General features: G+C 35.2%; 2 protein-coding genes across 11 annotated transcripts in view; one reads left to right on the top strand and one right to left on the bottom strand.

The window, feature by feature from the left end:
* Positions 1-4,360, bottom strand: part of ift80 (intraflagellar transport 80 homolog (Chlamydomonas)) — a 229,393-nt gene extending 225,033 nt beyond the window's left edge. For 4 of the 8 annotated variants that reach the window (XM_072572726.1, XM_072572721.1, XM_072572724.1 and 1 more), the window contains exons 1-2: positions 4,271-4,360; positions 3,211-3,328 (exon numbers count right to left, since the gene is read on the bottom strand). In XM_072572726.1, coding sequence (XP_072428827.1) covers positions 3,211-3,245 — 35 coding nt within the window. In that variant the 5' untranslated portion in view covers positions 3,246-3,328; positions 4,271-4,360. Of the gene's footprint in view, positions 1-2,791; positions 3,329-4,026 lie in introns of those variants that run through there. The other 4 variants (XM_072572723.1, XM_072572722.1, XM_072572727.1 and 1 more) reach the window with 4 other exon arrangements.
* Positions 4,361-4,520: 160 nt separating this feature from the next.
* The window catches only part of smc4 (structural maintenance of chromosomes 4), a 70,155-nt gene continuing 61,577 nt past the window's right edge, over positions 4,521-13,098 (top strand). For 2 of the 3 annotated variants that reach the window (XM_072572720.1, XM_072572718.1), the window contains exons 1-5: positions 4,521-4,635; positions 5,588-5,737; positions 7,189-7,367; positions 7,789-7,980; positions 9,044-9,220. In XM_072572720.1, the coding sequence (XP_072428821.1) occupies positions 4,536-4,635; positions 5,588-5,737; positions 7,189-7,367; positions 7,789-7,980; positions 9,044-9,220 (798 nt within the window). In that variant the 5' untranslated portion in view covers positions 4,521-4,535. Of the gene's footprint in view, positions 4,781-5,587; positions 5,738-7,188; positions 7,368-7,788; positions 7,981-9,043; positions 9,221-13,098 lie in introns of all 3 variants that reach the window. The other variant, XM_072572719.1, reaches the window with a different exon arrangement.

The raw sequence follows: 13,098 nt of genomic DNA, 5'->3' as shown, positions 1-13,098 counted from the left end.
TATATACAGTACTGCATGCAATTATTTTTGCCACTGTTTAGAAAGAACATATAGGTACTGAAAAAAATGCAGGAAAGACCTATATAGCTCAAGTCAGAATTGCAAGGAACATGATTATCAGATTAGGGTTAGGATTACTGTGCGGAATCTGTCTTTTTTTAAAAAGGGTGACAATATGAGAGGATAATATAAAAGTCACTAACAAATCCAATACAGAACTCGAAAGAGGCTTCTTCTTCCAAAAAGAGTGGTGAGGCACAACAAGGAATAGTTTAGTTGAATAGTGCAGATGCATATAAGGGGAGCCTATACCAGTATATCAGGGAGGAAGGAATAGACAGTCATACTGATAAATTTAAACGAGGAACGATGAAAGAGGGCTCAGATTGAACATAAACTCCAGCTCAGATTGGTTGGAAAGAACTCTATTTATATGCCTTAGATCTTACGTAATTCAGTTGTGTGAGCAAATAGAAACTATAACTAGAACAATAAATACTAGAATTATAATGCTTTGTTCACACAAACAAAAAGAGACAGTGGCAGTGATAATGTCACTGGACCAGTAATCCAGACATAGAATCTAATGGTCTGGGGCAAGGGCTTAAATCCCACCATACTAGCTGGTGAAATTCAAATTCAATTAACAAAATTGAAAGCTATTGTTGATTGTGATAAAAAAATTTAGCTTATTAATGTCCATCAGGGAAGGAAATCTACCATGCTTCCTTGGTCTGGCCTACATGGCAACTCCAAATCCATAGTAATGTAATCCACTTTTAACTGATCCCTGAAATGACCCATCAAGCTATTCAACTCAAAGGCAGTTAGGGAAAGGAAACAAATATTGGCCTTGCCAGTGACAGCTAGATCACACGAAAGGAAAAAAGCATTCAGAAAATGAAACATTGAGGAGGGCTACCAATTAATATGCAACCCCCCCGCCCCCGTAGTTCCGTAAGCAGTCTGGTCAAAAACTTCTTGTGGACATTGACTTTCATTATGCTGAATCTATTAGCACACAAACAAGACCTAAAAATATAACAATGAAAGACAATACTGAATTTTTCTTTCTTTTGCATGCATATTCCTTTAATCTCTATGAAGACAGACCAAATTATCACGAGGTGAACAGCAGCATCATTTGAATCATCATAGTTTTATTCTAAGGCAAGCAAACACATACGAGATTAATCAAAATCATTCGATACAATAGATCTACTTCTGTTTGCATACATCATAATAGAGAACACACAAGATCTTATCCACTTCAATGGGTATTCTAATTTACAAACACAATCTCTCTGTACCCTATCCAACTGTCCATTACAGCTTTTTGTTTCCTCTATGCCCTTCTGAATCTGGATAGACTTGCTGACCTTCATTCTGTCTGTCTAATATACTTTGTTAACAAAGATTTATCCATCTGGAGGCAGATATTTTCTGCTTACCTGGCCTCAAAAGCTTTGGAGTGAGATCTAGATTTCCATGACAATTTGTGTAACATGTGCTTCCTGGGATCAGTCATAGAATCATACAGTCATATAGAATGGATTTGGATCCTTTGATACAACTCCTCCATGCTGACCAAGCTTCCCAAACTAACCTAGTCCCACTTGCTTGCATGGCCCATCTCCCTTCAAGTCCTGAAACGTTTAGGTCTAATTTTGATGCTACTTTATTTTATTATGGACACTTCTGCCAGGGGAAATAGTTTCTCCTATAAAATCATTTCTTCGATTTAAAAATCGGAGTTAGATCATCCCTGAATCTTATTCACTCAAAAGGAATGCAAACCTTGAACTGCAATCTATCCTCATTATTAAACCTTACTAGCCCCAGTACAATTGTGGTATATGTTTGGTACACTACTTCCAGGGTCACATGTTCATGCAGAGTTGTGTGCCCAGAACTGAATGCAGTACTTGAAATGTGGTCCAACTAAAATTTTATACAACTGCAACATAACTTTCTTCTTGAAATAAAGGCTAACATTTCTTTAGCCTTTGTAACTAACATTTGTATCCATCCCAGATTTTAAAAGTTATTTCTGTATTTGAACTTCCAAATTTGTCCACTCATCCATATTTCTTAGCTTCTCGCTATTCTGAAAATAGTCCGGTGCATGTGCAGGAAGGATATTGTATTGTATGTAAAGTCCAACTTGCGTGATCTCAATTGACTCAGTTCTCTATACCATAATTTTCCAAATCTGTTAATGTTTCTTAGCAACCTTCCATGCCATTTCACATTTTGCTGTGCCACGTAACTTAATGCTGTCAGCAAATTTGGATATACAGCTATCTATTCCTTCATCCACGTATTGTTACATTTCCAACAATGACAGTAGGGTGCAATTACAATGTAAGATGTTTACATATACAGCCTACTACATAAGTATTGACACAGAGATTTACAATTAAAAAACAACTTACAGTGTGGTGTAAGAGGATCTTGGATCTAAATAGAAAATCACTAAAAATAATTTAGGATAGCTATAAGTTATTTGTTTTACTTAGAACTGCAATAATTCACCATAAAATTCAAAACAATTTGGGGCATCCAAAATATAATTAGATACAACTAACATGGAGCTGTTAACATGCTTGACATCAACTTTAACAGAATGATTAATGGTGTCTTAATTCTGAAAAACGCATACAATAATTATCAGAATGAATGTTTTGTTCAAGCTACATTCTGTTTAACAAGGTGACCAGTGAATATCAAAGTTGACTAGTAAATGACTAATTTTGTGACGAACAAAGTAAAATTACATTAATCAGATTACCTTTTATGCAGTAGATCCCCATGTTTTAACTTCATATATACTTGGCAATGTTCTCTACAAAATGCCTCACTCTTCTATAAACCATTTAGACAGGACTATAACACATTTGAAATGGAGAATTAATTGTGACATTTTATTTATTTTATTATCAAATTGAAAACAAAGAATCAACACAAATTGTTCTATTCTGTCTCTAGTTAAGGTAACTTTAAAAAACATACATGTAAATGATAAATCTATTGATAGTCGTCTGGAACACACATACAAACACACAGTGTATGTAATCTCAAATTTCAAATGAAAGTCAAAATTTACTAATATTAACTGAAGTTATACATTCTTCCAATTTTTTTCTCTTTTGTTTGTAATTTAATGCCCCTTACAAAAATCACAAAGATGAATTAATTGAAAGGATATGTTTTGGTTCCTTCAAGAGCGATGTCTTCAGCCTCATTCTTTAGAAATTGAGTTAGACACAATGATTAAATCAACTCCAGTAGCAATGGTCAATTCCACTAACTGCAATGTTTTCGGTGGCTGCCAGATTGATAAAAATGTAATCAGTTACATATCATTGCTGAATATTAATACATTTTCAAATTATTTTTTATCCAGCAGTCAAGAATGACCATTGGAAAGCTAATGCATTTTTCCACAAATTAAAAGTTTTATACTTAGCATTATAATTATGTGACTACTTTCTTAGTACAACAAAGATATAAATTTGACATGGAATAATATAATTTATTGAAGGAATATTTGGACAGAATGATCAAACTTTAAATTAGCAAGCTGCTCCTGTGCACATCATAAAATTTCTTTGACATCTTACAAATCAGGTCTGTATTAGTCTGTATGCTGCAATGACAAATCTTGGTGCTCTCATTTAATATTAGTCCATAAATTAAGCAACATGGCAAGATCAGTCATTTCCAAAACCTCATACCTACAAAATTCAAACAGTAAGAAAACAGACAGGTAGAACTGAATACCCTCTTTCTAAGGTGCATTTCCTTGGTTTATATCCCACAATCCGGACACAACCAGCCACAGGGCAAAGTTATCAATGGTGCCAGATTGTACCTATATGGGAGTTCAACCCCCCATTTTGGTTGAAACTTTGCAAACCATCTTGATACATTCGACAGTTGAAAATATAAATAAGTTCCACGCATTTAACATGGCATTTCGTGCGATCATAAACAAACACTACCTGACAGTTCTGAAGTACCCACCGGTGTATGGCAGGATTGAGCCGAACAGGCCAAATGGGTCCCCTGACACAACACAATACGACACGACACGACAACAACTATTCGTCCTGGCAGCAGCAGCATTGGGCCAGGATGTCATTCCATCTCAAACCCACAATCTTTAAAGTATGATCCCGACGTAACCCTTTTGGACATAAAAGCGTCGTGTCGCACACGTTCTTTTTAAAAGGACAATACCAGTTGGCAAGTAAAGGCTAACTTTTACCTTGACAACGTACAAAAAGTACCAGACCTCAGTAACTCGCTCGGACACAACTCCCACATCAGTTAGGCTCCAAACCCACTGGAGTCTCGCGGCGCCTCGCGAGACCGCCGCGCGCCGCTTCTTGGCAACCAACACGGCAACCGCGGCGAAAAAGACAAATACCTTATGCTTTTTAACTTGATCCACATCACCCTATTGGCCTTCCTCCAAGATAACCAGTCGTGTGACGAAATCAATTTTTTATTTTGACTTTTTAAAAATTGGCATGAACCCCATTTTTTCAAACCGGCTTACCCACAATGCTTTGTCCCTCAACGAATTTCAGTCAAGTTTAGTTTTCGGCGCCATTTTCGACTGGGTCCGAGGTGAGCGCTTGAATTTTTGTCGAATTTATTGCTTTATTTTTTATTTTCCCCGTGCGAAAGTGGTCCCAAAATATTCCTAATATTTTTTAAAAAAAACTCACCATCATTCGGCGCCGGAAAATCGGGATTCGGATTGGTTTCCAAGGTATTGATGTAGTGGAAATGAAATCTTTTTTTAGCGGGATGAGATGCATGACAAATTTGTAAACATGTTGTTTCAGGGAAGTGGTGGCTAACTGCATTTTTAAAAAAAATCCCAGTTCCATATGTTGTATTAAATTTAACTTTTTTACAAATATGAACTGGCCCTTTCATGAAATAATTGTGATTTGTACCTCAACCGGAATTTTAAGTATTTTTCATTTTGTGACTTTTTTTTCCGATTCTTTCCCCCCCCCCCCCCCCATTGGAGGTTTTGATTATTTTATTATTTTTGGTGTAGTTTGCAAATTCAAGCTACTTCATTTAAGTCATAAAACCAATATTAGACACGATTCTTGTTAAATTTTGTTTTTTAAAAGACTATTCATGCGCCTATTTAAGCTTAGTGACGTAGACTGCCTGAAATATACGTCGTTATGTATAGCTTTTTTTTCTTTTGATCAAAATGTTCCATCTTGAGTAAACGATGTGTCCTTTCTAGTGAGTTTATCTTTTGTGTAATCTGTAAGGTTGACTTTTTAGATCCAGTTTTTGTAACGTCATGATGTGGCATTGGTTTACAGTAAAGTACAGTAACTTTTCCTAATCTGGGTAGGGTTGCGATGAATTTGGAATTAATGGTTTTTTTTTACCAAATAGGTGCTTTTGTGTTGAAAAGCCGAACTTGGATTTTTATATCAAAGCTTGTCTAAAGATGTGGACATTATGGGAATGAAAGGAACTGTATGGCAATGAAAGGATGCCTAAATTTGCCTTGAGTTTTTTTTTGTTATAATAATCCCTAATCTAGATAGAACCATGCCTGCCAAAACGAAGTCTTCTACAGCAAAACAAAGCGCAAAACTGGGTCCGGGGGGATCTGAGTCCCTGGATGAGTTTGACAACGAAATGGATATCCAACAAAAGGCAACCGCATCAAACTTAGATGAAACTACAAGAGGTAGTTCTTTTTGTCCGTGTATGATTCACTTTATTTGTATTTTTAAGACTTCTATTGTTAAAAATTAGCGCATTTCATTTCTTGTATCTTTTTAATAAATTGAAGTTGTGATCATCGCTGCCGTTTAGTTCGTTTTGAAATTGGATTTAACCGCGTAAAGTATAGCTAAACAGGTTGCCGATTCAATTGCCTATACGCCGAAATTGTTTGTAATCGTTTTGCAAATGCTCTTCATGTGTTTTTACTTTGAGTTAACGGGTGTTGTTCAATTCAGTCGTGGGAGGAAAGCAGCCAACATTAACTTAACTTGTCAAGATCGTATTTGAACTCCATAAACTTCATTGACAATTGCAACGGATTACTTGTTCCTAGAAAGTTTGTCCTATAGATTTTTTTTACCGGTTTTCAGCACAGATATGTAATAACTAGGGTTTACCCTGAAAGAAATATGTCCAGTCGTGTAATGGATTGCTTCTTTCTTTGACAGTTTTTTTTTGCCCCTTACGCTGCAGCGCAATGGGGTTTGAGTTTTCTTTTCATTGTGTTCCCTTTTTTCCTTTGCGCGTTTTTGTACAGTACGTGAATTGTGGGGGGAGGGGTTGGGTTTCTGTAGTCTGGAATACAAAACTGCGTTCGGAAGCTGCTGAAGATGTAAGAGATTTTAACCGTGAATTCATAAGTCGAGTAATTTTTATCTTATTATTTTCGTTTTTCACAAAAAACGTGCGTTAGAAATTTAATAAAATTTGTTTTTTTTTTCATTTTGTTGCTGCAGCAACTCTAAAAGCAAGTATTTGGCAGGCGTACAAATTTCAACAGCAGCATTAAACTAGTGCAAGTTGACTACTTACTAGCCATTACTGCCGTACAGTACTTTTCTGATCACTTTTTTCATGAATGCAAATTAAGTTCCTGAAATGTGATCTGTGGCAATGTGTCACAGAGCATCAATATCATCCTTAAATTGTAAATTTAAAATATGTTACTGTGGCACATTCTTCCCCAAAAGCATTGGATTTTAAATATAGACTTCAATTTATTAAATTAAACGTAGTACACTTCTTTGAAATGTGTTGCCCATGATTGTAAATATTGATTTTTTTTTCAACAAGACTGCAGCATGAATAATTTAAAGAAAGATATAAATATCTGTCTGGAATTGTTTTGATCTATTAAAACAAGACTGGAAACAAAATGTTTCTGGTCTTAATTTTTGTGGAATGTAATTTTGTAATTGTATAGCTGTGGTAATTTTTGAATACCTATGCACATGTTTTTATGTATTAACAGTGTCACCAAATGATATCTAATATGCATTTAAGAAAAAAGATCAAATTATGAACTGAAGTGGCTTATAAAGATTTGAGGTATACAAAACTGATGTTACATGCAACGCTAAACATTTTGCCTTGGTAGGATCATGTTTAATTTTTTTGTCTCTGTTGTCTCAGAATCACCAATTGAACCAGTAGATAATCGAAGCTTGGAAGAAATTTTAGCTGGCATATCTCCTCCTCCACCCCCAGCAATGACCAATGAACCTGGAGCTCCTCGACTCATGATAACTCATATAGTGAACCAGAATTTTAAGTCATATGCAGGAGAACAAATCCTGGGTCCTTTCCACAAGGTAACAGTTCACAAAAAAATACTGTTACCTAAATTCACTTTAAATATAATGCTGTACTTAAATTCTCAGCCAAAAGTATTAGAAAATAGATTTTTTTTAACATTTTGGGTGGAGATGTGAAACTGAAATAATGCTTTATCAGTTCCCTTAATTATAAAATTGACATAAATTTGAGATTTAATGTCTGTATTTATGTTGTTTTAAAATAAATCTCATTTTACTGCTGCAAAAATGCAGTGGCTGAAGTAATAAAAAAAACTGCTAAAAATGTTTAGAGTTGGTGTAAATGGACAGCTGGGAGTATTGGACGTCACACTTTATGCTGACTACAACTTCAGTATACGGTGCATAACATTAATAATGGCCAGAAAAAATATTTTTAAAATATCTATGCTGTTCTGTATTTATTTCTTTTGTACAGAGGTTTTCTTGTATTATTGGACCAAATGGGAGTGGGAAATCAAACGTGATTGACTCAATGCTATTTGTTTTTGGCTACCGGGCCCAAAAAATTCGTTCCAAAAAATTGTCTGTACTCATTCACAATTCTGATGAGCATAAAGATATTCAGAGCTGTACTGTGGAAGTTCATTTTCAAAAAATCATTGATAAGGTAATTATACTGCATGTGTGAAATCATTTATTTAAAAAGTACATTTCACCTTATTTAAGCACTTCAAGTATTTTGACCGGCAAAACAATTTTAAAAATGATTATGATTAGAGTATTTTTTACTTCCTGCTACTTTTGTTTGTATTGAATGTGAGGAAGTACAAATTGTAAATAAGTAATTGTGTTGGCTTTTTAGCTTGTAAGTAATGTATTGAATCAGAAGACCCAATTGGCTTTGCTTTTTCTGTTTTGTATCGATGCAGTGGGTAAAATATATTGATGTATCCTTACTTTTATTAGTGTTCATTTACATACAGTAAATGCCTACAATATAATTTAAGGGTACTGAGATGTGATGAAAAATAAACAAGTCAGTTCCACTTTTTTTAATGAAATATACTCAATAGAAGCCATGCTGGAAAAAAATACAAACTGAAACAATGCGGAAAAGTTCTTGCCAAAAAATTTTTTTTTAAAGGAGGTTTTTATATAACAATCTAATTTTCTGCCTGCACAGTTTGATTTTCATATGACAGCATGTGGATATTTAAATGTCACTTGTCTACCAAGTGCAGTGAAAATGGTAATACAGGCTTTTTTTTTTAAGACCCCTATTAAGAAATTACATTTTGGGAGAGGTTGAGGGGAAGCTTGATGTTTATGTATCAACATACACATTTGCTCATTAAAAGTCTGCAATGATTTTTGAATACTGAAGTATATGCTGATTATTGACTTTAAATTATAATCAATTTTCCTATGGTATACTGAAATTTAAACATGGAGTATGTATTATAATTTAATTTAAAAAGCTAAAAGTTTTAATCTCTCACCTTTTGTGCATCTCAAATTTTAATTGCCAAGATCATTGAATTGATCTAATCTGTGTAACTTTGTTTCTTTTAAGTCAATCTAAACAACTTTTAACAAATATCATTGAAAGAAAGAATTCTGTTTTTGAGATAAGCCATTTGAAAACAATTGTTTGAGTGACTATGTAAAATAAGCTATTTGCTGTAGCTTTTCTTTATTAAACACCTTTTCAAAAATCCTTTTAATGAAAGGAGGGTGATGATTTTGAAGTTATTCCAAATAGCAACTTCTACGTTTCAAGGACAGCCTACAAGGACAATTCATCGCTATACCATGTTAATGGAAAGAAATCAACATTTAAAGATGTGGGAATGTTGCTTCGTAGCCATGGAATTGATCTGGATCACAACAGATTTTTGATTCTTCAGGTATGTCTCAAGATCGTAATGAATATATTTAACTTCACTGAAATATTCTTTTGAGAAAGAAACTCTATGCTTGTAGAAATAAATCCAAGATTCTCCTGCTTTCTTAGATTGCTGTAGCAGCACATCATGGTTTGCAGGGCTGCTTTCATTACTCAAGCCATTATTTGCTGCTGTAGTGATTTAAGGCTAATCAGAAGGAAAACTGTCCTATTTAATTCATTGTTTTGTTTATTATCATTTCTCTCTTAATCAAGAGCCGTATGAGTGGACAGATTAATGAAGATGCCAGTTACATTTTAGCAGCACGTAAATATTGGCGTGGTGATAATTGCCAATATTACTTGTGCTGCTGCAGTGTGACATGGTCTAATCGCCCATTGGATCAGTGATTGGCTAGTGAATTTTTTGGTATATGTTGCAGAAGAAAATAACAGCTTAAATCACTGTCAAAAGACTATCTTAAGTAATTGTGTTTACTTGCGAACTATTTGCTAAAAAAATATAAAATATCAAAAGCCTTTTTTTTAATAATTACACATTGACATAAAAGTGAAGATTAGGATGAGCCTATCATCATATGTATTAATGTTAAAAGTATTAAAAAACACCAGTGCCAGCAGTTCTCATCCACAAGAACCACTAAATTGTTTTCTGGGTCGTGTTCAATAGGAAAGTACTGTCCCGATTCTTAATTTGATTTAGATGACAACGACAAAATATGTATGAAGATTGGTAATTGAGAATATAGCCTCTCTTTTTGTCTTTTTAAAAAATTCACATTAATTAAATAATGTAGCATTTTAAACAATTTTTCACACTTCTGAATTTTGAGACCCCTAGTTAGAATTTTCCTAGCACTATGGGTGTTTTCAAGTTTTAACTACTGTGTTCTCATTTCATTTTCTTGCTCTTCCATTTTAGAATGTTTTCCTATTCGATGAAAAATATACTAGTGGAAGCAATAATCCCTCTAAATTTTCTTTGTGTAGCCAGATTATTTTAAGTGCCTTTTATTTTCAAAAAAACTTTGCGCACACTACATGTGTGTAGTATCTTTCCGGCCAGCTTTTGAATGGCCACAAAGTATCTACAAGATTGCTGCAAAGCCATATGAGCCTGCAGGTTTGAGGTAATGCCTTTTTTTTAACCTGCTTATATCCAAATAATTACACAATGATTTAACTGTGCCAAAAAATTGTTCTTATTGGGAATGGAAATTAAGCATGGAAAGAAAGAACTGTGCTATATTAGTTAGAGCAAAGCTGTAATTATTTTAGTGTTCTCATCCTGCTAGTTTACCTTTTTCTTTCTGTTCCCACCCCCCACCTTTTACTTTCGTAGGAAATAATTTGTGATTTTTTTTTTGATTGGAAATGACAGAATTGAGTTTTTTAGATTAACGCTGTGTGGGGATCCCACAAGCTTGAAATTTGTACCCTGCCCAGTATTGTACTCAACTGACTTTAATGCCAATTAAAGCCAATGGATTGTAAAACCAGAGAAATTCCCAATCTCAACAATTTAGTTTCAAACAATCTTGTAAGTGCCAATATCTATGTATTTATGATTTTGGTTTCTCATGTTTAGTCGTGGCTTAATCTCTCCATAATGAGGGATTTCTTTTAGATTAGATTCCCTACAGTGTGGAAACAGGCCCTTTTGACCCAACCAGTCCACACCGACCCTCCGACGAGAACATACCCATTTCCCTCTGACTAATGCACCTAGCACAATGGGCAATTTAGCATGGTCAATTCACCTGGCTTGCACATCTTTGGACTGTGGGAGGTGACCGGAGGACCCCGGGGGAAACCTACGCAGACACAGGAAGAATGTGCAAACTCCACACACAGTCGCCCAAGGCTGGAATCTAACCTGGGACCCTGGCGCTGTGAGGCCGCAGTGCTAACCACTGAGCCACCGTGTCGCCCCTAAATTATCTGAATAGCTTACATAGTCCATTTTGTTAATATTTAATTCTACTCATTCTTCCATTTGAGATGGTTCACTTAGTTGTACAGTAGACGAAAAAAGCAAGTGCAGATGTGATTTATGTCAAAAGCCGTTTTAAAAGGATTACTTGCAGGGATCACTAAACGCCTGTCAAAAGACTTCAGGGATCGCTTTTTTTTCTTGAAGGCTTTTTTTTCCAGCCAGTCAAACCTTAAGTGATTACGGAATCTTGTTTGTAGTTGGAGAAAACTAAGCCAGCATCTTGAGCGTTGTGAACCTATCAACGTGCTTTTAGGAATGAAATGCTGTACTTGACCAATTATTTGATTTCTTTGGGTAAAGCAGATTTAGCAGGTAGAGAAGAGGTGATAGATCTTATCAACATTTTTTTAATGAAAGAATCAACACTAATTCAATGTAGTGTATTACACAAATCACATTTCCAATAAAATTTATTGTCAACAGGTTATTGTCATATGCCTAATAATAGTGTATGGGTGGTTAACCTTGTTGGCAACCCATGTTGTTACAAATTATTTTAGAAAACAATTCTACCCAAATCTGGAGTAGTGGCATCTGAATATAGTGGAGCGAAAATAGCAAATATGATTTAACAAGAAAGCACAAGGTTTAGACATTTGGCAGAGGAGCAATTTTAGCTTGTGAAAACTTGACATTGTTTACAGAAAATCAGGCAGATCGTGGTGGTTTTAGTGAATGGTCGTGACATCAGAACTATGCCCCATACAGTTAATAATAATGAGCTTTGGTGCATGGCATTAAGTATAACATAAATTTCAAGAGCATCTTCTAATTATGTTTGACCTTGATGTGATTGCAGTTGTGTACTATGCAGTTTTGGTATGCTCATCTCAAAAGGTGTATTCTATTATTGAATGATGCACAATATCTTGGATGCTGATTTCTGAAATCATAGGGAATGACTTGAAAGATTCATTGCCTTGCATTTTTCCTTTTTAAAAAGAGGAATTGAATAGATGTGGTAGAAGTGTTCAAAATTTTGAATCATTGAACAAATTGTATCCAAGTAAGCCTCTCTGTTGTATTTAGAGCATGTACAAGAAGTGGAATATTGCCAAATAAAAGTTGTAAATGCAGAATTGTATTTCTATCAGAAACTTTTAAGGATCAAACTAGATTTAGGAACTAGGGTTATTGGAAATGCACCAAGGGAATAATTTGGATATATGAGACAGGTGGGATAAAGGTAGTCGCCTAACTGAAACTACCCTTTTTGATGGTTAATTGGTTTGCTACAATGCAGTTGTATTGATTTTTGGAAATCATTTCTAATTCTTGGAAATCATTTCAAATTAGTAGAGCAGAAAAATCGTTTAGATGCTGAATTTCATTTGCGTTTAACATGTTAAATACTTTTTTTTATCCCCCCTTCATCCCTGATGAAGGGCTTATGCCCGAGCTGTTGATTCTCCTGCTCCTCGGATGCTGCTTGACCTGCTGTGCTTTTCCAGCACCCCACTCTTGACTCTGATCTCCAGCATCTGCAGTCTGCACTTTCTCCTAATTGTTGTGGGTATGTTCATTTGAGCTGGGAAGTTGGTTTGCAGACCTTTTGTCTCCTCTAGGTGACATCCTCAGTGCTGTGGAGCCTCATGGGGAGTGCTGCTGTACTGTGCAAGTTGGAATTTATTTGGTTTAATTCCTGCTACTTTGGTTGTCTGTTCCGGTTGTTTGTTGCAGTGGTCGGTATATTGGATATAGGTCAATGTGTTTGAAGGAAGAATCCGTGGATGAGTGCCATGCTTCTAAAAATTCTCAGACCGTCCTTTGTTTGGCTTGTCCTATTATTGTCGTGTTGTCCCAGTCAAGTGTGTGTGTGTGTGTGTGTGTGTGTGTGTGTGTGTGTGTGTGTATATGTCTAGTTACTATGGACAACTGTTCGT

Source organism: Chiloscyllium punctatum, chromosome 6, assembly GCF_047496795.1.
Source record: "Chiloscyllium punctatum isolate Juve2018m chromosome 6, sChiPun1.3, whole genome shotgun sequence".
Taxonomy (NCBI): Eukaryota; Metazoa; Chordata; class Chondrichthyes; order Orectolobiformes; family Hemiscylliidae; genus Chiloscyllium; species Chiloscyllium punctatum.
This window is presented reverse-complemented; position numbering and strand designations above follow the sequence as displayed.